General features: G+C 38.4%; 1 protein-coding gene across 2 annotated transcripts in view; it reads left to right on the top strand.

The window, feature by feature from the left end:
• Positions 1–24,982, top strand: part of WWC3 (WWC family member 3) — a 101,481-nt gene that overhangs the window by 22,108 nt on the left and 54,391 nt on the right. For both annotated transcript variants that reach the window (XM_075133375.1, XM_075133383.1), the window contains exons 2-4: positions 16,358–16,467; positions 21,236–21,439; positions 24,483–24,559. In XM_075133375.1, the coding sequence (XP_074989476.1) occupies positions 16,358–16,467; positions 21,236–21,439; positions 24,483–24,559 (391 nt within the window). The remainder of the gene's footprint in view (positions 1–16,357; positions 16,468–21,235; positions 21,440–24,482; positions 24,560–24,982) is intronic.

Genomic DNA, 24,982 nt, shown 5'->3' with positions numbered 1-24,982 from the left:
CTTCTGAAAACCGGGGATTTTTTCTCTTCAAGCTACTCAGAGATTGAATCAGTAGATCTTTCAGTAATCGGAAATAGCTGGTATTGTTGGGAGAAGTTTGCCACCTGTCTCAAATTTTGCTGATCAACTTCTAAGTCCAGGAGACAGTTCTACCTACCATCCTCACTTCAAAGACCGAGTGTCGCATTGATGGTTAGGTCTTGCCCATAAATAATTTTGAAGAATGTAGCTAAATTGGAGTTAAAGAAACTAAAAGTTTAGATGCTTCCTCTACTAGTAACATAAAGGGCTGTGAAATGCAGGGAACAGTTACTCTGACAAGGCTTCATATAATTTCTGTGGGCAGGTAATTTTCTGTAGTTTAAGTAAAGGAAACATTATGTCCCTTCTGCTAGCACTGAGAAGAGCTTAGATTCCTAATATGTCAGACCTAAACCCACACTTCTCTTCTGAATGCATCTGTCCAGCCTGCTTGTTACTCAGTACCAGACAGGCCTCTTGGAAATGCAAATGTTCTTCCTCCACTTCTCCTCCTGCAGTTCATTCAATCTGCATTTCTGATGTCTGTGGTGTTGCATGTAAGTGCTCTCTGCATTAAAGATAGACTTGATCTTATTTGAGAAAAAGAAGAGAAGCTGGGTGGAGAATTTAATTGCAGTTACTATGAAAAAGTAGTTTTCAGTGAGCATATTGTTGAGGATATGTCTCAAAATACAGTAGCTGTCTCTCTTTGCACACCTTTCTTTTAACGGTTGTTTGGTCAATCAATCATTACATGTGTTTTAGTAGTTCATTTCCTTCATGAATATCTAATTATTTCCTGAGTAGCTCCCAGTGTGTGTTTTTTTTTTTTAACCAATCTTAACAGATAAATGGATTAATTAGGTGGTTTCCAAACATGTTATCCATGTCAAGTTCCTATGTTGTTAGGTCTTAACCTTTCATGAGCAATGATGGAAGTGTTTGTACTGGGGATTACTGTTCCTGGGGGCAACAGTACCATTGCCTAGCAGTGGATATTCAAAGGTGCTTTTGAGGTTTTGATTTTTGATTTGCTGTATACTTGACTTTCTCAGAAAAGAATCAGACTTTTTAAATAGGCTTTGTTCTTCCCCCAGACTTTAGAAGGCTCTTTAAGATATGGATCCTGGTGCCTAAATGTACTTTTCCTAACAGATACTTCTGTGATGCATATGTAATGTGTAAGGTTTTTCCATGTTTATTCAAGTTGCATACCCAAACCTAGACGCATTCTAAAATCCCAGAATTAAGGTCTGCATTGTCATTATTATGAAATCGTCTTTATTTATGTGGCTGCATTCTGGTTTTGTTTGGGTGGGTTTTTTTGGTTCGTGTCGTGTCCTCCCCCCCCCCCCCCCCAAGTGAGGCTTAGTGTACTCTTAGGACACTGCAAGTTGGATTAACAGCTTTTTATGAATGGTAGGAGATCTTGCTCACCTCCCACCTCCTCTACATTGCCTTTTTTGCTCATCTGATAGCAAAGTAAACTGATTCCATTCAGTAACCGTGGGAGAAACTCCAAATCACTGCTTTCCCTCTTCCCCATTACTTTTTTTGCAGTTCTGATGAGTTGAAGCATACCTCCTAGTAGCTTACTGTATGAACAGATGAGTGTCAGAAGTAGTAGTGCTATGCAATGATGGGATTGTGCCGTTTAGGGCAGCAGAGGGGGTCGCATTTGAAGACAACAGGGATCTTTCCAGTTCGATGGTACCAAGCTGTTAATCCAGCTTTCACACAAAACTGCAGGTGGAGTTTATGGTGTAGTTGGAGGTGGGTAACTACCTTGAGTGGAGTGCACAGGGGAGAATAGAGCCATGTTCTGCTTTGGGTTTTCAGAGTCTCAGAGCAGAGGGATGTAGAGGGCAGCACCTGATACATTGGGTAGTCCCATGTTTCCCCATCCTGCTGTTTAGGCTGTGGTCTGTTCACACTGCTCCCAGCCGTTGCCATCTGCTCCAGCTCTGCTGTTAGTCCTTCTCCCTGTGCTTCTCCTCCTTCTCTGTGCCACTTCTTGCTTTCAGATTGCCACCTCCTCTTCCAGCACCTGGTTCCTGTTCTCCTTGTCCTTCTGTATTACGGTGTGCCTGCTTCCTTCTTTTCCTCCATGGTGTTCAGGTGCTAACAGGGATTGCGTTGAGACTGGAAGAAGAAACTGGCTTCCTAGTCTCTGTTCCCGGAATACAAGGAGCAGGATTGTACTGGAAGTGTTTTTCTGGAGCTGCTCCGTGCAGCTGGAGCAAGCCTTGCGATGTCCTGGCACACTGGGGTTGCGTGAGTGTATAGCCAGAAGAGGTCCTGAGAAGCTGGCACATGTTCAGTGGAGATTAAATCTGCAAAGGCTTCTGTACTTCACAGAGTTACGTTGAGCATGTGCAACAATATTCCCCCTCTTCCACTCCCCTGTGCCTTGATCAAACTTGAATGTTTTTCCGTGGGGGTAGTAGGAGACCTAAAAAATTCAGGTCCTGGTGTTAGTAGCACTGAGATTATCTGGGAGGCTGCTGTAAGAATTCTAGCATGGGGGTGGGGAGGGACATAATTTTTTTTTCCCTCGGCTTTATTGTTTCAAATGTCTGAGCTGTTTTAATTGAAACTTCTCACAAGAGATGAGGATGAGGCACACCCTGAGGAGGACAAACTTCAGCCAGAACGATTTCAGTCTAGCAAAATTAGAAGCAATCAAAAAATTGCCTAACGAGGCAATGCCTAACACAGCATACCAGGCTTCCTGATGAATGGGTGGCACTGCATTATAGTAATGTGTAGGTGATACAACTTTATACTAGAGCACTATTTGGATACCTGCTACTTTTTGTTTGTTGATATGCAATACTTCCAGATAAACAGTTCAGATACTTACTCTGCAATGTACATCTTTTTCAATATAAACAAACACTGCTCTTACCAATATGGAAAATATGTTCTAGGTCAACCACGAGATGTTGGGCTAGATGCAAGAATTACCAGCTAAAGTTTTGTGGCCTGTATTATGCAGGAGGTCAATTAGATGATGACAGTGGTTCCTTCTGACCTTGAAATATGGACCTGGACAGCTGGGGCTGCTCTGTGCTGCCATGGTAGAAGTTAGAGGCTTCCTGTGGCTCCGACTTCCTCGAAGGCTCAGGGCTGGGAGGGAGGGATCTGGAGCTGACTTTCTGTGGCTCTTAAGCTCTCCTTCCTAGTACTGGTGCTGCTCTTGCATATGGGGAATTGAACGCTGTGCACTGAAAATATCTGTGTTTACTAACTGCAAAGGAATGCATAAATATAGAAAAACATGCAAGTACAGAAGATTACTCCCAAAATATGTTACTATGTGGTGCAGGGGGCCTTCGGGTTAGCAATATCTAAAGGGAAACTTTGGAAGAGACACCTACAACTTCTAGAGGGACTTGTCATTTACAGATGATGATAATAATGCAAACCACAGAAGTTGGTTTCCTGAGTTGCTGTAAATGGAAGCGTGTTTTTAACACTCCTCCTTTTCTAACACAAATGTAGGAAGCTGGCAAAGTAGCTAATTTCAGTGCTCTAGAAAAGTTTAAAGCAAAATAATCTAAGGAAACGGAAGCCTCTATTTTTAACCTTCTCGGTCAGGGGAGATGGGGAGGAAGAAGAGGAGGCCATCTACTGTTGAAGTCTCTTTAGTATGTTACTGTATAAACTTAATCTAATTTCCACTACTGTTTTAGTACAAGAGGTACTTGTTACTTGTGGATGTTCAGTTATGTTCAAATTAACATCAGTGTAGGTTTGATGGCATGGTGTATCTTCTATAATTGTGCGTTATCTCCTGTTGATTGTTTTTTACTTTCCCTTTTTTTTTGGTAGATCTGAAATTTTATACTGTTAAAAAAAACAAAACAAAACAAACCCAAAAAACCCAACACATTACTTCTGTTGTCTCACTCTTTGATTTAATTTCTTATTCTGAAAATTAATTTTTCTAATAGTTCTAAATATTTTTTGTATTGGGTTTGAGCAGGTTGTCTTAAGATTTTTTTTTTCCTTATTGTACTATTATTATTCATAAAAAATACATTATCTGGCTGGATTTCTCTGCATTTTTCACAAAATATTTTTTATTCCTGTATTTTGGCAAAAGCATGACAGTGAAATTATGAGTAATTCCTCATATTACTTACTTGGAAATACTTTATTGATCTAGCTTGAAGCTTAAATATGATATATTGCACAACTGCTGGCAACCATAGAAGTAATAGCATCAAACTTCATAACTTCTACCTCTTAAAAAATTTCAGATGAACATAAATCTGTAGAACTGTCTTTTTCTTTAGGATATATTACTAAATTACTAATAGTGATTGGGGAATACACTGCATTAGTTTGCAGGGTCAGCATTAAGGAGGACCGTAGGAGGCAAGTGTATTTGGGGAATGTTAATAATGCTGGGATAATTAAATATTGGGAAAACAGGGGCTAAGTTTTACTAAAAGCTTGAAAATTACTGGCTGACAAGGGGGTCAACCTGGAGTGTGGAAGCAGTTGTAAGATTTTAAGTACATATTTTAGGGAATCTTCTCCCCAACACCTGCCTTAGCATTACATATTTGTAGCTTACATGAATTTGTATTTGTGACTGGTAGGTTGAGAATGTTGAGAATCAAAAGCTTAGAAATGATATAAACTAGCATGTTACAAAATGTAAATAGTTTGGCAGCTATATCTGTAACTTTAAAGTAAAGGCAAAGAGTGAGCTGCGGCGAAGAAAATGTAGCAAAACATTGCAGAACCATGGCTTTTTTCCTTAGGTAGTTACTGGGCTTTAAAGAAATTATTTTACTTAGCAGGGGGGTTGTTGCTCCAGTGGTATAAAAGAAGCAAAGATTTTAGGGAGATACAGTTTCTTTTGTTAGATCTCCTGATATGTTTGGAAAATAAAAGACACATTTTAAGCACAGTTTTCTTTAATGGGTTTATTTTTAGACCACTTTTAATACCTTAAAGGTAACCATTAACTGTTTTTGTAATACCAGTTAAAATATAGAGCTTTTAAATAAGCAGGTAGATTGAGGATGTCTATCTGTCTGTCTGTGTATGCTAATGTCAACATTCACTAATGACTTGTCCATCGCCACTTCTAGGCAGCTGAAACATGCGCTTATATGTGCTTGACTAAGGGTCTCTAACTCCTGGAAGAGCGGAAAAACCTTAAATAATGAGGTGACTGCCATAGATCACCGCTTGCAAGAAATGGAGTCTGAAACCAAAAGCATCAAAGATCCTGTCAACATATTTCCACTTCAGTTGCTTAGAGCTAAGTCGAGCTTAGTAGCTCTTCAGGCCAGTGATTGAAATGGTGCCCTTGGATCGTGTGTGTGTGTCACATCAGTTGCAGTCTTTCACTCCCACGTAAAGTACTGCTTTATTAATGTAGTTCAGAAACTTAAGAAGAGAAGCAGTCTGGAAAGCCTGGCTTCCAAATCTGTGGCATAGTTTGGGCAGCGGTCTGCTGGAATAAAGTGTAATGCCCTCTCTGGTCCCAGGTTTCCCTCTGTGCACCCACTCCACTAAGGGGGTGCTTGGGGCCAGGGCTGTGGCCTTTTACAAGGCAAAATTTCTCCGCTGTACAGGCAGAGTTGGTGCATGACAGCGCAGTAGCACGTTAGATGACATTGCACAGAAATGGTACAAGAGTCCATAAATTCCTTCCAGGAATGTGGTAATTGAACATGTTTGAGAAATTCCATATGTGGTACTTTTAGGAAAAATACAGGACAAGTATAACACTGTTGTCAAGTGGGCTGGAGGAGGAGAAGGAGGAGCAAAGCTGTTCTGAAAGGTTAAATGAGAAACTCTTTTCTTGAATTTCTAATATTAGCTGGCAGTGTAGACTTTTCTGAGTGTGAGGCATTTGTTTACTGTTTTACCTCACAATTTGTTTTTAATAGGATGTATGTGAAGTCATGGTATGCATATTCTTTTGGCACTTATCTACACATCACTTTGTTCTGAGACTTGAAAAGAATGGTCTCTTGAATATATATTTTTCCAGCCATTGTTTTGTACTCAGTCCAGTTGCATTTACTTTTTCCTCCCATTGTTTGTCACTTGCTGCTTCATTTCTCTAGAAGCGGTTTCTGGTAACTTTTAACATGTGTTTTCTCTTTTGTTAGTATCATTGAGTAATACTTATTGGTCGAAATAGTTTCATGAAATTAATTTCAGTAGAATTTAATTGAATATACTCCAAGTATAGTAAGTTTTTGCAGGATTGGGGCTTAAAATATTTTAAAACATCAAATTACTTAAATTTTCACTGATAGTAGTGCTGAGCTTGTTTGTGCACATAGACATGACAGATGTCTGTTTCTAATCTCATTAAACTTCAGTTTACCTCTAGGGGAACACTAGTAGTTAAGTATAGTTTGGCTATTGCCTATTTTAAAACATTGTTTCTCCCAGACTACAGAAGCATAAAATCCCTTTAGTATCATGTTAGTTGGCATGTATTCTAGCATGATGGGCCTTCTCAGTGTATGAGAAGGGTTTTCTTTGGTTAATAAGCAATTGTAGACCACATCAGGATGTAATTGCATATATACCTCAAGATTCTGGTGTTAACCTCTGTGTGTCTTCAACTACTTGCCTTCTAGTTGGCCCAAAGATTACCAGTTAACCTAAGGTTCTCAGTTTTGCTGACTGAAACTTGTCTAAAGTGATTCAAAGCTATAATCTGCTCACAGATGTGTTTTACAGTGCTTTATTGAAGAACGTTTAAGTTAAGCCTCTGTCATTTGACACTTTAATGGTATTTGGACAAATCAATAAATCGCGCATGTGTGTATGTGTGTGTGTATGTATATACACACACATACATACACATATATATCTTTAGTTATTTCCAATCTGGCTAGTTGGCAAAGAAGAATGATAAATTTAGCGGGGGGGAGGCCTTCAGCAGTGCAGACCCAACCATTACAAATGTACAGAAACTTGAATTACCAATAGTTGTTGGAACATTTTAGAACAATCTCTGCCATACTGTCTGGGATAATCACATAGACTTAAAATTTTGAAGAAAGGTTTAGTCTAGCAAGGTCAGACTTAACAGTAACAAGCTAGTCTGCAAATGCTGACATAATCTTTCTGGATATAGGACATGAGAGGTTACTGAGAGAACACAGCAGATGGGAAGACAGTTTTGAAGAACTTTACCCTTTTGCGTCTGTACTATTCGAGAGATAGCCGAGATACCTTAATAAACTAGAAATGAAGGAAGCAATGCAATAGTGAGGATGTGCTAATCTTTTTTGATATAAACTTGAAGTGATCCTGCAAGATCTGCGGGAAGTATTCCACTGCATGATAGTGTCTTGCAGCATTTAAGACCATTTTAGTTACTTGTTATTGAGACGTAAAGCTTCTTTTGATGCATCCTTCTCTTCTAACACGTGGAACTTCATGGGCTTGAATTTGAAGTTTTATGGCCCATTTGTTCCTCCTAGTCTGCTGGGGACCTCCCTTTTTCTGTCTGCTTCATTTTCTTCCTACTTTGAACTCTTCCCGTTATTCTTGTTCATGTGCAAAGGCCTTATTGCCAAGAACTTGCTTGTAAGGTCTCACAGATGCACCTTTTCACCCTTGCTCAGCTGACTTCCATTAGGAAAGTACAGGTGTTTCCTCTTCATCTGGTAGCTGCAGGCAGAGGTTGTGACCAGCAGTCAGAAGAGAACAGTTTTGTGTGTGTATGCATACACTTACACACAAGCACTTACACAGTCCTCTGTGTAAGGGTGTAGCAGTTCATCACCTCTCCCAGGGACTCTTCTACAATGGTTTAGTTAACTGGTGGGCAGGACTGTGCCCAAGTAAGCTAGTCAGAAATTTGAGTTCTCAAATGAGAAGAGTTGTTTTAAAACTAAGGGTACAACTGCCAAGCAGTTTGTTAGACTGAACTGAACCTAGAAATAGGCTTTAGTATGTACTGAGGACATAGAAATCCGGGAGCTGTGTGACTTGCTCTTCTCCAGCAGAAAGTTGCAGAGTTGCGGTTTGCAGGATGGAAGAAATAAAGAGGTAATCTGCAGGGCTGGCCTGTACTAGCTAGGACCTCAATTACCAATAGCATGTAGTTCGAAAACACTGTTATTCACAGAAATTGGTGAAAAAGTTATAGATGTTGATTTAGAATCAGTGAAACTAGAAAGCTAGAACATTGCTTTACTTGCCCACTATAAAGCTGTGCTATGTCTGGACAGGTGTAATGTCATGTTAGGCTTCTTACACAGGTGGAAGAATTCAGCTTGCTTCTCAGATTCTGAAGTTCCCCATTAAGTTTTCCTTATCTTTCAATTTAGGCTTTTGATTGTTATCTGTTTGGTTTTTCTTTTTTTTTTTTTTTTTTTTGAAGTCTCTCCCAATATCCAAGTCCTTAAGAAGATCTTGTAAATATTTATAGATTTTGAGTAACAAAGGCAGCTTTATTAGGATTGGCAAAAGAAAAGTCATAAGTATCTTGATTGTTACTGTTTCCAGCTACGAACATATTCAATATGAAGGTCCAATTTGACATCAGTTTAGTAGAACTGTAGTTTCCTAATTGCTTTTGTCCTCCTCTTACGGCTTATTCCCAGCTGCCATATGCAATTTTGTCTGTTTTCTGGTCTAGATGTCAAGTCACCTGCTGCCCAGACTGCCTTTCTTCAGCCAGCCCCTCCAGCGATTGCCTCTGCTCTGATGCTAATCTTAGGTTCTGGCTGGCGGTTTTCTACAGTTGCCTGTAACTTTGGGCTATCTGTGCATACATAAACAAAACACGTTTTAAAGCGCTTATGGACAGTCTTACTTAACCCCTCTGCCCCCATTTTTTAATTGTTTATTCTCTGTAAAAAAATAAGTATAGAAACAAAAGCAATTTTCTTAAAAGCACTGGCTTTTAACCCGGCTGTGATTTTTGAAGGAGGAATTTCAGTCGTCTTGATGAAATGCGCGTATATTTTCAGTAAGAATTTCCCATAATACTTGTGTCCTGAATTTGGATATGGATCATAGCTGCTGTTAAGAAATGGATAGCTGCTTGGAAGACTTGGCTGCTTGTGTGGAACTGTTTCAGGAGTTTCTGAGCAGCCAGACAAGTCATGCGAGAGCTGCAATTGGACGTAGCATTTTATTTTATGTTTCAACATATTAAGCCAGTATTTCTTAGCTGTTTTGGGAGTATGGTAAGGAATAAAAACAGAAGTATATTATTCCTCCGTCGTTGTTTGTTAGTTAATGCTTACTGTTTCTCTAATAGTGAACAGAAGGAGGTTAGAGGGAGTCCTCAGGTACATTTATGTAGGTGTTTGAAGTAGGCAATATAAACTTCTGTTACTTCTTTTAAGTTAACAAATCATATAGGCTATCTCCTATTCATACAGTAGGTGCCTTTGCATCATGAAATCTAACGTTCAGGGTTTTCATGGCCACCTGTCCTATTTAGCATTGTATGTAGCAGAAAATATGTTATGTATGATGAACAGTTTTCATCTAATATGTGTAAAATACCCTGTCCATCAGAAAAGTGTTAGTGAGATTTTAAAAAAAAGTAAAGGGACTGCCTAGCATGAAAAAGTGAATTCTTTCTGTTTTGGAGTCAAATGATTCAATGTAGTGCACAACACAAGATGTGATGATCTGAAATGCTGTATGAAATAAAATAATTTCATTCAGGTTTAGGGCGCCAAAATAGAGTACTCGTGCTCATTATTTCCATTTTTCCTGAATGGTTTTCTTCATCACAAGGTCACAAAAAAGGTAGATCGCTGATACCACTTACTTCGTCCACATAAGCTAAGGTGGCTGTAAAGCAAGGGCCTGAGGAATAGGATGGCTGATGAAGTTACCACCTATGCTGCCCGGTTGCACAGATGTTAGAGCTGCTTTCTGCCCAGCTCCTGAAGCACTGTAGCTTACAGAGTGAGGTTAAAAGGAACTGCCACCAGCTTGTTTGCCACACTGTAAACAGTGGCAAACCATGGCTCAGGAGGTGGTGATCAACAAATAACTCCAATATTTGTGGGAGTGACATGCTTGTCAGCTGTCTCAGCATAGATTGTCCAGGTTTGTAATACCATGTGTTAAAGGCAGTTGTTTCCTTTTAAACAAAAAAAAATTTAAAAAATCATCTAATAATGAACACACATTTTTCTCCACACTTAAAGGTGTTGATTCATTACTGTAGCTGGCTAATGTCATCCTGTGCCTTCTGTTTTGCACATTGATGTATGCTGTGTTGGCTTATGGTACTGTAAAGTTAATTGAATCAAATACACTGATTTGACACTATTAGCACTCTTTCATGTGCTTATTTGCAGTTGTTTTTCAAAAAGAATGAAAATTACTGCAAAATACAGTGTGATCTTAAAAAGACTGAATTGCAAGTGACCTTTAGAAGAGCTGGTGTTGTTATTTCCTTGCTGTAGGGTAGCATTTTATTTCTAAGGGAAATGTATCCCAGCGATGCCTTTGAATACAAGTTACCTTCTTAAAGTCTTTGTCCTGAGCACAAATCTCATTTGTGCAAGTTTCTGTCTGGCCATCTGTATTGCGGATTTATTTTAATGAAGGATTGAGTAGATGTTCAGTGAGTTATTTTATTCAGAACTCAAGGTTAAATTATGCAGTAAAATGAAGATATAACATTTGGATTAAGAAAAAAGTTCAAAGGGATTTTTATCTTGAAAATATACATATAGTTTGATGAACTTTGTTGTACTTCTGACTAAGCAGTCAGTATGTAATTTGCCAAACGTTATTTCAAAATCCAGCTCGTTTTTATGACTTGGCTGCTTGAGAAGAGCTGAGTCCGTAATAGAGGACGGACAGTGAGGAAAAGCATGGCGTACTCCAGAGTGCGGTAAGAGGGGGTCTGGAGTTGATGGCGGCATTTGCTGCAAACGGCCCACGCCTGGCTGGTGCGTGCTGCTGCGAGGTGAGGCTGCGTGGGTCTGGTGCCCGGCTCTTTCTGAAGCGTGTAGGAAGCTCCTTGCTTCAGCAGTCAGGCAGCGTGTGCGGGACGTGTCCCTGTCCCGCTTGGTGGGGCGGGAGGCAGTGGCCGCTGCGAAGGGGGGTGGTCTCTTCAGGGCAGCCTGCTTGGAGGAGCTGGGTGGGTGGGGGCTGCTGGGGGGGGTCATGGCACAGCTGGGTGGCCACAGACCCTCTCTGTGTCTCACAGAGAAGGTCTTGCAGGCCCGGAGCTGCCCACGCCCGAGCTACGGTGGTGGAGGATGTCCATGAAGTGCCTCCAGGACTGCAGTGTGACTTTAAAAACGAAGTAACAGCAACCACGCTGTTCTCCCCCTCAGTGTAAATGGCTCTTCTTGCCCGTGTCTGTGAAACAACAAAAAAAATCATCCTCCGTTCCTGCTCAGTTTCTTGGGGGTTTTTTTGCTGTGCGATTGGAGGGAATAAGAGCTATGATACAAGACAAGAGGATTAGTTGAATTTTATAACAATGGCTGTAACTTAAATTCATGTTTGAAGGGAGGTAAGAAGAAAATGTCTGGCTGAAGGCTTTTAAGTGTGTGCATGATTTCTCATTTTGCCTTCTCTTTCTTGCCTTGTGATACTTAAGTAATATACTCAGCGTAATACTTTACTCTGGATAAACTATTGCTAGATTTATCAGAATGTTTAATTCTTTTCTAGTTATACTGTTACTCATTTTTAAATTGCCTGGTATTTTTCAGATCCGTAATGTGAATTAATACAGTTTCCTAGCCTGTAATTTGCATTTGTCAGGCAAAACCATCTATCCCATTAAACAGCTATTCAGAATGAGATCAGATTTAAGAGAATGTTTTTCCTAGTTGTCTGTTGAGGAGTATCAAATTTTATTAGACATTTTCTGCCTCTGCTGTTGGACCTGACCAAAATCAGGAACAAAAATAAAAGCACTGTTGGCAGTTGCTGTTCTTGCATCCTTCCCTCTGTCTCCTCTACAAATGGTGGCTTTTCTTCAGACCTTGGTGGTTCTTTTTCATAATTAATCCTCATGGTTAGTGCTTTCCTCTTAATCCAGGCCCACTTTGGAAGATAAGGTGACCCTGGATGTAATTTAGACATCTATACGTTGTCAAAGAGACAGCAGCTAGTTTGCAGCGGCGTTTCTACTTTGGAAACACCTTTTCGATTTCCTGTTCAAGAGCTTGCAAAAACAGGCTCTGTTTGTCTTAATTTGGTTCCTCCCAGGGGAAGTTTTGCTCAATTAGACCTAGGGATTTCAAGCAGCCAGGGCCCTCTGATGTGGCATCAGGGCCATGGGAAGACTGAGGATCTGATCTAGTATTTTCTGATGCCTTGTGTTTTCAGTGATCTGGTTCTGGTTTTGAAAATCCACGACAATGAAATTGTTGCTGTCGGTGTTTTGGAGAGTTGAAGTATGCCTTTTCTTTGAACCCAGAAGTGTTCCTTTATTATTTAAGGGTTGAGGTTTTCTGTGGGTTTTTTGGGGGTTAAAATTAGATTCTGTTAACAAAGTTATACTAAAGCTGAGAGCAGTTTTGCAGTAATTTATCTAAAATGGTATTTAGCCATTGCCTTTTGCTGTCTTCTTTCCTTCCCACCCACTCCCCACCATGAACTGATGCATTCAAGAAAAATCTGTTGCTGATGCATATTCAGAAAGCTGTAGTAATGTATTCTGGAATCCTTCCATGTATGGGTAATGGATAAAGATATGAAATAAGTATGCAAGGAGGAGGAAAAACACCACTTAGTCAGAAACAGTTTTATTCAACTATTCAGTTTTATTTTGTAGTTTCAGTATTCTAACTGTTTGGGTTGATAATTGATGCAGAGAAAATATTAATAAAACTTGGGTTTTCAGATATGTCTGTTTTACTGCATGCAAATACCACAATTCCATTTCTTCTTAATGAAAACGTTTAATTTCGGCAGAGTTAGAGGTGACAGACCCAAGGCGCATGATAACGCTCAAAGATTTTTCTCTCAGCTTGGTGTGCAGGATTTGGGTTATGGAAGCTTTCTTACAGTGTTTCTGTATTTGCTTTTGAAGGGTTTCAGAGCAGAAAAGATTGGGTGCCTAATGACTGAAGAGCATCATTACTTTTGGAAAGGGTAAACGTTTCAAGATAATGAAGAATCAGCAAATCAGTTAATCTGAAGTTATGGTTGGCTGTTTGATACATGCAAAATTGGCCTGCATGGACAACTGTCACTTGTACCTGGGCTATAGATCCAATGGCCACAACCAGTTAATGTTGTAAACTGGTCCCAGAGGAACTCTGTCTTCACCTGGAAGTTCAGAACCTTCTTACTAGTGTCTACCAGTTCTCGTGGAGGGGACAGGAGATGATCACTGGTGACAGATAAAATGCCTTAGTTATTCTTTACTACTGTGAATAGCATAGTTCAGGGCTGCCCTGTTTTTTATTTAATTAAAGATGGTGGCGTTTTTATTCTGTCTTTGTCTTTATAATGCTTCAAAAAGTTTTTTGTCTTTATTTTAATGCTTTGAAATGTTTTAACAGATGTACTTGTACCTTGTACAATTCTTTATATAGAAGCAGAAAAGACCTGTCCTATTTTACAGTGCTTAAGCTACTTAAAAAAAAAACAGGGTAAAGCAGTATTTCCAGAAGATACTTAATTTCAGCAGTCTACTGCTGTAATTTGTGGCTGACCTCCAATATCCATATCTGTTCCATTTTGTCTTTGTTATTCTGGAAACCCTTAGTTTCCTTAACTGCAAAAAAAAAAAATCTTGTCCTCAAGAGTTGTGCTGGTTAAACTAGAAATGTATTTTTTCAGATGACTTAGTTAAACCAGTGCAAAACACAGGGAGAAACTTCCAATTCTTAGTTCAGGCTTTGCATGTTTTGACCTAGATGAATTGAATGAAGGAGGTTCAAGCTGTAGATATAAATGTGACTGAATTAAGAATCAATGTGACGTTATGCTTTGTTTGAAGGGAATCCAATTTGGAGCAACTTTGAATATAGTTTAAAATGAGCAACATCAAGTTAATAATGGTCTGAATATCTGGAAGACAGCTTTATATGTGTCCTTTTTCTTACAAGGTTTCCTTCAAAACCATTAATTAAACTGTTCATGCATGCTTTATAACATTGGAATGAAAACTGGTTAGACCAGAGGCATTGGCTTTCTTCAGTCTCCCTTTTCCAGAAAGTCAGCGTTGTCCTTGTCCTGGAAGCCTGAGCCCTGGTGGGATCACGGAGAGCATTGAATTAAAGTTCTTGTAGTGTGAAAGGTTAAAATATCATGTGCAGGTTTTATTTGCGAATAAAGGGTGAGGGTGTGTTTGTATAACAGGCAAGCATGTCTCATAACTCATTCCAAAGAAAATCTTGTCTATAGTGTGGTAATTTAGGAGCTGATGTCTAGACTACTTTGAGAAATTGTAAACATGATGTCTTCAGAACAAAACCATGAGAGTTTAAGAAAAAATGCTGCACGTTATATTTTTAATATTTGACTGAATTCCAGGGAGATCAGAAGTATTTTGGCAGTATTTTGCCTGACTGCTAGATGAATTACTGAAAGAATGCCAGTCCATAGTAACATCTTCTTTCTTGAATACAGCAGCTTTGGATTTGCATGATTACATGATGTAAACTATGTATTTGTCAGTAATGGAAAATTTTTACTTTAAATAGTGGTGCACAAGTTTATATACAGCTTCATCTTATTAAACTGTTTAGACATGTGTGAGAATCCATAGCATATGATCGAGCTCTTTATTATTTGACCTAAATATCTTGCTCTTTGTACTGTTGTACAGAGCTGTTAAAATGTTACATTTAAGCTAGCAAGGATTTTTTTTTTTTTTTTGTTATTCTACTACAGTTGATTTCAAACACTTTAATCTCAAGAATACTAAAATAGTTTTAGGAGGCAGGTAAATGCAGTTTTTCTGTTTGCTGTGTGTGAAGTTACATGCTTTTTGTTAGTGGATGGTGTGCTTACTGGACCATTGCAATAGCTAGAATGTAGCCGCAATAGTATTTCCATCATTTGAAGTCTTTGCCATTGGATTCTTCTGGTTGGTTTTGTTTTGGGGTGGGGAAGGACTTCTGGTTCAAGACAGACATGTTTTAGTTCAGACAAAGTTACTGTTTTAGACAGGTGTTATCAGACGAAGTGCAATTATCAGTCCCAATCATCTCTGTATTCTGCAGTGTATTTGTAAGCATAGACCAAATCTGTTGTCAGGAAGCCTTAATTGGGTATTATAACATACAAACAGAATTTCCATTTTACGCCAAACAGTATTATGCCATAGGTTATGTTGAACTTAAGTCAGTCCCTGAATTAATGCATGTATTTAATCTTTGCAAAGCTGTCATCATTCAAGATATTAGAAATGTCTCAACAAATGAATATTGAAGGTGTTGGATCTATATCCCATGTATAATTGAAAGGACTATATTAATAGCTTTTCTGCAAAGGAATTTTATGGCAGCTTTTAGGGGAAAACATTATCATAGGGGTTAAGTAACGATTAAAATGATTTGGGAAATAGACATGATTCAACTAAACGTTATGGATTTTTTTATTTGCATCATTTGTTCTTCCTAGTTTTTTTTATATGTCTTGATATTCTAGAACAGTGTTGGTTTAAAGTCTTTCTGTAGAATTTGTAACCCAGTATTTTCAACATTCCTGTCAATACTGAAATTGCTGTTTTGGTTTACTGTTACCCCCTGGTCTATGAAGAGTTTGCCTAGCAAGGGGTGTGGTATTTTAAGCTGCTAGATGGTAATGCTGTAACTTACTAGTTACTATTTCTGCTCTAATGGCTTCAGAATTCTTTAGAGACATTTGTTTGTCTCTTCTTTTTGAGGGAGAGGAAGTAATTTGGATGGGATTGGACCAAGAGAATATCATTAATAGTTGGAAATATGTAATTGAAAAGAGAAGAAATCTATTATATAGTGCTTTCTTAAATTCTATTTCTTTTTTTAGGGACAAACAATTATACTGCTTTGACACCTTAAAGAAGTTAAAGCCTATAAAGCTTCTAGTAATTTTTAGCAGCGGTGCTAAATGTTTGTGTTCTCTGTAATATGGGAGGAAAACTGGCAGGACTGCATGCCATTGTAATTAAACTGTTAAACATAGAAGCTTCAAGGGAGAAGCTTGTCTTACCTGTTCGGGGAGTATCTGTCAGCATATTTAAATGAAATTTTATTTTGAAACTGTATGTTTGTAATTATTAGCACATTCCTAAGCAGCATAACTAGTTTGTGATCAAATGGTGGAGGTATCTTCAAAACATGTAATAACATTCATTGCACTATAAACTCTGCACCTTTTGTATTTATTTGTGTTATTTTTATTTTTACAGGATTACAAAGCCATTGACGTTTGCTGACTGTGTCGGTGATGAGCTTCCTTTAGGATGGGAAACTGTTTATGATCAACAGATTGGAGTTTATTATATGGACCACATAAATCGTGAGTAGATGCATGATTATTTTTAGGAATCCTAGCAAGCTGATGTTAACTGATGGCACTAACTTTGTTTCCGATACCATTTATGTACCTCATGCTACATTGAGAAAATGTATGCAAGTAGTTTCTTGCAGTATCTGTTTTCTCATCTTTCAAATGGGGGCACAATCCTTCTCCCATTTGTAAAGAATTTTACAACCTATGATTGAGTTATAGTGTACCAAACTGTTTTGTTTTGCTTTGTCATACTATGCAGTATCAGTAATTTTGTTGTTGCTTTTTGTCATATGTCAGTTAAGAAGATTTTTGTGCTATACTCTTATATTTCCTGTTTTTCTAGTAATCCATAGTTCACTCTTCTATATTGAAAAACAAAATACATTCTGAGAGAAAAGTGCTGATTTTTACTTAGAAGCACTATGAAATACAATAATCTCATCCTCTCTTAAGCAATGTGTGTTTTATGCTTTAATACAGTACAAAGTGCTATCAAAAAGACAACGGATGTCTGTTTTGGAAACTAAGGGAGAAACTTCCAGCATTTTGGAGTATTGCTGAGCTTTGTATCGCCACTGTCTGGCACATTTGCCAGTTCTACTTTTAAAAAAAAGGTCTTATCTTTACAGCTTTGTACTACTGCTGCTGTTACTGTTGTGCTGCTATCATTAAGCTTCTTATCACTAATGAGTAAATGCTTTCAATGTTGTGGGAATTGGCAGTTGACGGGGAGGGAGAAAAGAAGAAAGTAGTTATATGGGCTATCACAGCAATGGTAAATAGTATAATCTGCAAAAACAACCTCAATACTATCTTCTTGAAATCTAGTCAATTAAAAAATGAAAGTGTAGAAATAGGTTTTGGCTTCCTGCCATGATTGGAATTACTTGTGTATTGTGGTTTCACAACTTCTTATTTAAAAAAAAAAACAACAGAATAATAGATGTTCCCATGATATTGTTTGACCCACACAGGCACTTACTTGTTGTGAAATTAACAAAGATCACAAATTAAATAATAAACTTTAAAGAGCTGTTAATGCACTGATCACAAGGATAGATAGCCAAGACAATTGAAAGGCAATAAATAGAGACTGTTAGGTAATTCTTAAAATAACTCTGTTTAAAAGAAGTAGTAGCTTAATGATTGCTATGTAAACTGTCATGGTAACTGTAGTTAATGTTGAAGTTTAATAAAAAGTGAGGTTTACATCGGAGTATGGTAATGGAATGCACTTGCACCAACATATGTACATGTGCGTGAATGCCCATATCAAAAAAAATACAAACAAGTATATTGGCAACTCCTCTTTTTTTTCTTGAACTTTGTAAAAGGCTTTAGGAGTCCCTATAGATAATGAGTAGAACATGAACTCCCATTGCAACGCTGTGACTAAAAAAACTACTAAAGCATCCTACCGATAGGCATCTTTGATAGGAGTAACAATCACCATCACATGCAAGAGAAATCAGTCCCTTTTGCTTTTCATTCTTTGTTATTAGCTGCCTTACCACGGACGTCAAGTTTGAACTTACAGAAAGGATATTAATCATTGTAGGCATGTCAGATCTGGCTTGCATTTTTTTTCTGTGCAATAGAGAGCAAAAACTGTAGAAGAGAGTCTTTGCAGAGAGAAATTGAATTCCCAAATGCTCAGTGAGAAGGCACAGAAAGAGAAGATTAATATAAATGGGTCTGGGAAGGTAAAGCTAATCATATTAGGAATTAAATAAAGCTAATATATGAACAGAGGGATAGCAACTTCATAGGCCCAGTGCCGAACTGAGTGAAAGGAATCATTCTGCAATTAACAAGGTTGCAAAATTTGTTTCTTTCATGATAACTAATTACTTGCAGCCCACAGATATTATCCTAAATGGTAATTCAACCGTCACTGCAAAATGGGTTTGTCACCCTTAGGCTAATACAGTGCTTGCATATACAAGCAAGATTTATATTCAGAGGGATCAGAGTTGATATTATAGCTGGATAATCATTATTCAAAAATTAGTAGGATACTTGGTCCAATTTTAAACTGTGGACAACAAAGGTACCAATCAAGACTGCATTAACCTCCTTTGTAGAAGTGAGAACTAATGAGTAGACAATCACGTGCGTCATGAGATGGTGTTAGGCAAGTGGCAGAGATGGTGTAGGAACTGAAGAAATGTTTTTCTGAAATGAGTCCCTTACATTGTATTCTGAACTATGTCTAAAATACTTGGAACAGCAACTTCCATGTGAAAACATTCGGACTGCCTTTTGTGGCTTTATACAGCATTGGAGTTCTGTGTTAATTGACAAAACAGAAGTGCTTTGGTTTCAAGAAATACTGTGAGAAAATGCAAGGGATAATTCAAAGAGAGTCTTTCTAAACTTATGCTTACCAGGGACCTCTCACGCTTTGTGCACTGTCTGAAGCTTTTTGCCCTTGCACCTTTTAAAAGAAAACAGTAATACATCTGATTTTTCCAAGCCTCTTGCTATGTTTGTTTACCCAGAAAGTAATAAAAAGATTTCTAGGCAATAACTTTCCATTTATATTGAAAAACCCCAGGAACAGAGGAATCTTCTATAAATCTCAATGGTGCTTCCAACCCTGATCTCCATCTTGTTCTGTAAATTCAGTACTTTGTTGACACCCTTACTAAGCTGCTCTTGGCTCTTGTCCAACCATTGCTTAAAAACCTTGGCGGCTGCCAGCCGCAGAATTCCTTTCCCTCCTCCTCAGAGTCTTGGGAGCCTTTGAAGTCTCCTTTAACCAGTTGGGCATTCCCCAGTGAGGGAATAATATATTCTCTGCATTTGTCTGGGGCTGTTCTTGAATTACTATAGTATTTTTTTTTTTTAAATTGGTTATAAAGAAATGAAGTAAGTGAATTTTATCATACAACGTAGCTTTAGTTTTGTTGTTACAGGGCAAGCTTGTGTAGAAATCCAGGGCAAAGTGAAGCCTCTATACTTTGTAAAACAGAAGAGAAAGTCACTACTGTACTGAAGAAGTTTTCTGCCTCAGAAGAACGCTGCGAGCTTTTGAGAAGGCTTCTGAAATAACTTGATAAGAGATGCAGTGCCCTGTTGTAGTATAGGACCTCAGAAGCTTAATGTGTGATACAACATAACATTTTAGCCTAAGCTGTTCATTGAGATTAGAACTATTAATTTCCTATTCAAAAAGAGACACTTACTAGGATCCAGCTTTTCTGTCTGGTAAATATTTATTAATTTCTGCATAGTTTCCATAGGGGATTAGCAGTTTTAGGAATATCAAATTTGCACAGATTTCAGGAATACTTATGGACAGATGAGATAGCATTGCAAATTATCATGCCTTCAGTAAAGGATGGGCTACAGTGTGAACTCTGTTTTCTTCTGCTTGCCCTGTATGCAGAGAAGGATTTATGGAGACTGGAACAAGCCACAGCACATCCTGTCCTGGACTGCAGAGGTGGTGTGGGGGCATTGGAGCCAGGAGGTGCTGCAGGAATAGAGCGTCCCTGGGATTGGGGAGAAATTGCAGAACTATAGACACAATCTTTATAGTGTTGCAATGTGAGGAGTTGTGGGGAAAGGAAAGCTACAGCTGTTGAGAGAAAAGGTTATTAGGAACCTAATACACAAATCTGTTGGAAGTACTGTTCATAGATGAGCTTCGTGTTTTTGTTTATGTACTTTTTCAGATGGCTCTCAAATGGTGGAGCTGCTAGCGTGACCTTGACACCATTAGAGTTCTTAATGTGTTGGGCTCAGTCTTTTATAGTTTCTTATTTCATCACTGACACCGATATACTGAATTATTTACACAAGATTAATACAAAACGTAACTGGCTTTCATCTCTCATGGGAAACAAAGTTTGGAAAAAATGACTGGGTGCTTACCTCCTGACCGTGCTGCAGGTTCTGCCACTGCTTTGAACACTGACATGGCATCTGCAGCAGCTTCTTACCGGTAAAGCCTCAATCATCAGAAGTTAATATTCACTAAAACACAAGACTTTATATGGACATCCTCATGTAAAACATGTTTGCTAGCTTGAGCATCACCTCAAAAAGAAAACAAATGAACTGATAATTTTTTAGGATTTTAATGCATGTGTCCTCCTCAAATGTCTTTGCAACTGCAAGGAGATTGCTGTACAGTAATAACTTTGAAAATCAGTATATAAGGGAAAGATTTTGTACTGGAAACCTGTTTTTGATTTGTGTTTGAATACGAACTGTTTTAAACCCTGGAAAGGGAAAGCATGAGAGTGCTATTTCTTAAGACAAAAAAAGAAGCAATTTAAATGCTTTTATGGATTTTTGATTAAAATGCTAACTTTTCTGTTGAATGACCTTATTCTTCTTAATTACACAGGTGTAGTCACTGACCTTTCAGGATGTTATACTTGTGAAGTTGTATGTAGTATCTTAAGATTGTTCCAACCATTTATAGAGTTACGGGTTAAGCATTGAGATACCTTTCACTCTCCTATGTGGTTCTGGGTTTTTAGGTAGTTCTCAGAATTTTCAGGTTGACTACAAGGGAAGGTTGGAGCCAAAACACTGTTTTCTTTGGGCTTGCTCTAGTTTGTAAAGAAAAGAATCAAATCTAAATGCCTTTTTTATTTTCCTGTTCTTCCAGTCTGCATCCTTCCTTTCTTCTTGTCCAGGCTGGAGTGATTTTGAGCACTGTAGTGTTAAGTGCTGTTTGAAAACAGACCTTAACAAAATGATTTGTACTTTGTGGGATAAAGTGTCTTACAAATTTCTTTTTTTATGCTTTTCTCCATAGAGCTCACACAAATTGAGGACCCAAGGGAGCAATGGAGAAGGGAGCAGGAACGCATGCTAAAGGAATATTTAATAGTTGCCCAGGAGGCACTCAATGCCAAGAAGGAGATTTACCAAATAAAGCAGCAGCGTTTTGAACTAGCCCAAGAAGAATATCAACAATTGCACAAAATGTGTGAGGATGACAGCCGTTCTTACGCCAGCTGTGAGTTTGCTAGTCTTTTCTTGATTTACCTACCTACCCCTCACAGCATGTGGTGTAAGAAATAGGGTGAAGTGTTTCCATCACTCGGTTCTTCTCTGAATGAAGATCCTGACTACAGAAGTGAGGCGCTATCCTTTGACTTTGCTATTCAGGGACTTCCATTTCCTGTTAGGTCTGTTAGAATATGCCTTTTTACCATTAAACAGGGATATATCCCAGCTAGCATCTCTAGCCATCTCGGAGCCAGCCATAGTGGTGCTTCATGCAAGGCAACAAAGACGAGACTGAATGTTGCTGGACCAGCCACCTACTTGCACTCCTAAATTCATACGTTATTCCACTCTCAACATGGCAGAGGAACCATCAGCTTAGGGGAAGCCTTCTGCGGATCTGTGGTTGGTTTATTGACTTTATAAAGAGTTAGGGACAAGGTGTTGTGGTCAAGAGTACCTCTGCCCCCGAAGTAGGAAGCGGTGTTTCATTAGCGCACCTCATTCTTGAATGCCAGCCTCTGATCCTAATGCTGATGGTGTAGGTCGTAGAGCCTTGATTTCCTGCCCTTTTCATTCTTCAGATGTCTCCGGTAGCTTGCAGTAGATGATACACTTTTTCTGAAATCTGATGTTGTTGCACCACTGTCATGGCTGTCGGCTGGTGCAACAGGAAAAGGTGTCTTTGCTGAAGAGTCAAAACGGTCTAGTTCAAAGAAGTGTATAAAATGGATATACCCACCAGCCACGTGGAAACGCTTTTCAGTGGTCACCACATGTACAGCCATTGTTTAACTGCAGGATTTGCTGGTAAATGCCAAGTACTTGATAAGTATGGGAAGCTCTGCTTAGCCCTTTCTGAAAATATCCAAGAAACCTGACCATGGAGGGGGAGGTTAAAGCAGGCATCTGGATAGAAGTGTTTAGGTACTGATCCAGTGGTATTTATTAATCCAAGGTAATTCATATGTATGCCAAAATCCTGAATAAAAGATGTTTTCTAGGGCTGAAGTATCCCAGATGGTCTTTGACCAAGTGTTCTTCTGCTGTTGAACTGGGATTATCTCATCTTTTTGTTCAGTTTTAAATATATATATTCTGTGATTTAGTTTGTGACATAACTGAATAGTTGTAACTAGCCTTAATTCTCCCTGTTATGTTCAAGTTTCTTAAGAATTATTAAGAAAGATTGATTTTTTTTTTTTCTTATTAAGAAAGAAATTTTAAAGAAGAAATTACTGTTTAAAGTGTGTTTAACTAATGTTTAAAGATTTGGAATACGGTAAAAGATAGTGTCATCAGTATTTTTTTAGATTATAAAATCTAAATATACATTTATTACAATCCTTTTCTAGGAGCTTGGGCTTTTTTTTTTGAAAATTTGCAATAGTTCTGTGGGATATTTTGTTGAATTACTTCAGGTGAATATACAGAAAGAAACTTCTGTTGAAGATAACATACTAGAAAAATATAACCTGTTTTTCATACTTTTAAAGCTCTTGGAAAAACAAGTTGCTTGAAACGGCAACAAAGTATGACTGAAAATGACAAAATTGGAGGTTATCTGTAGCATGAATGCAAATGCTAATGTCAATTGACTTTTATGTTTCTCAATCTTCTGATAGGTTTTTTTTTTTAGGTATATCTGTAGAATTGATAATGAATACTGTAAAATCATTTAAATAAAACCTTTTTGGGGTGAAAAATTATTTTCATTTTCTACAGATGTTTTAATATATTTTATATTGGTTTGAGGTCATATACATCTGTTTTGAGAAAATGGGATGGGCTGATTAGTCAGATGGTACATTTAAAAAAAAAAAATCCCCTTGGGGATTAATCATGCTGTCAACTCAAGATTTTTCAAGGCTTTTCCACTTGTTTTTCTTAATTCGGCTCCTCCACTCCACTCTGGGATGCTTGCTTCTCCATTTATTGTACAGAAATCTTAGGCTCCTAATTCAAGGGCAATTAAATAGCCGAAGTTGGGTGCTTATATTGTGAATATTCCTGCCTCCACCACTGCTTGTTGCGTTAAAAGAATTAAAACTCCACAAACTGTTTTCCTGGTCTTTGCTTGTGGGTGCTGCCATTGACTCAGTGTCGTGTGCTCATGAGTGGGAGGTGGTGTGAGCTCAGTGGTTGTGGGTTGGCAGGGAGGTGCCCATGCAGCAGTTTTGTGACTCAGTTGTGATCAGCACTGTTCAAAAAAAAAAAAAACTCCATAGAAAATCCTGGATTTAGAGAATTAGTCCAGGCATGACTACTCATTTTGGCAAGTTCCTGCACGCTTGACATGACCTTGGCGTTGCAGTATTCTTTGGAGAGTCTAAAGGCTCGGTGCAACACAGACATGGATGTGGGTTTCAAAGCAGCAGCCTTCAGCTCCACAGAAGGATGGTAGGTCTAACAGCACAACCCCATCCACTCGCATACCAGGCATTTTTCAGTGGGCCAGTGCTGCCATGAATGGCTCACTCAACAAATCATGGTTGGTCTTGCCCAGCCTATCCTCTAGGACCTTTACTTCATCTGACTAGGATTTAGCTTATAATGCCACAGCTTGAAATCATTGCCTGACTCTACGCTGTGTTAAGAGCTCAGTTGCCAGAGGTTGATCTGTGTGTTGGTTCCCTACACTGTTGCTTTAGGAGGCAACTTTTTTCATAGCTGATTGAATTTTCTTCTGACAACAGTTTTGTTACTTTAGTCCCTATCATACTGTTACGTCAACATACCTAGGAAGCAATTAGCAATTGTTAGGGTTACACAGATTGCTTGCATCAGTAAATGCCACCATCCTGTCATGGAAGCTAGTTGCTTTTAGGCATGCAGTGCTGCTATATACAATTGTTGTTGTTTTCAGGACAAAAGAAAATTCAGGCAGACCAAAGATAATTCTTCAGCTGTAGTTTAGCACAGAGGATTATTTTAAAACCTAGTGACTTGTAACACAAAGAATGAATGCAATGGTCTATTAAATGGTGCCACATCTGAACAAGTGTATTGAAGAAGAAAAAAATAATGTAAAATACTGTTTTCCATCTGTTTAGCATTCTCTGGATTTTCAACTAATACCAAGTATGACCCATATCAGATTAAAGCAGAAATAGCCAGCCGTCGTGACAGAGTGAGTAATCTTTTTTCATTTTGTAAAAATATGAATTAGGCATGGAAAAGGGAAGGGGGACTATGTGTTTTTCTTTTACCTTAGCATTTACACTGGCTGTTGCATGCATTTTTGGAAATACAATATTAAAAAATGCTTTCCTATTCTGACCTATTGTTCTATTCAAATGAGTCTATGTTGTGAGTGACTTGCAAAGTAATGCTTTTTCCATGTCACAAGCATAAAGATTTTTGTCGTGGATGTCAGAGGCAAACTCAGCCAGGCTTTCAGAAATGGCTTTCTCTGTGCGAACTGCCACAAGTAGTAAATACTCTGCAGCCAAATTCTTTCTTGATTAAGTGTAGTTCAAACCCACTGTCTTCATATTTTCCCATTTACCCATTTTCAGTGGGGTTCCATGGATGTCACTGAACTCTAGATTTA

This window comes from Calonectris borealis, chromosome 1 (genome assembly GCF_964195595.1).
Source record: "Calonectris borealis chromosome 1, bCalBor7.hap1.2, whole genome shotgun sequence".
Lineage (NCBI taxonomy): Eukaryota > Metazoa > Chordata > Aves > Procellariiformes > Procellariidae > Calonectris > Calonectris borealis.
The sequence above is the reverse complement of the archived record's forward strand: the minus strand, read 5'-3'. Positions and strand labels throughout refer to the sequence as shown.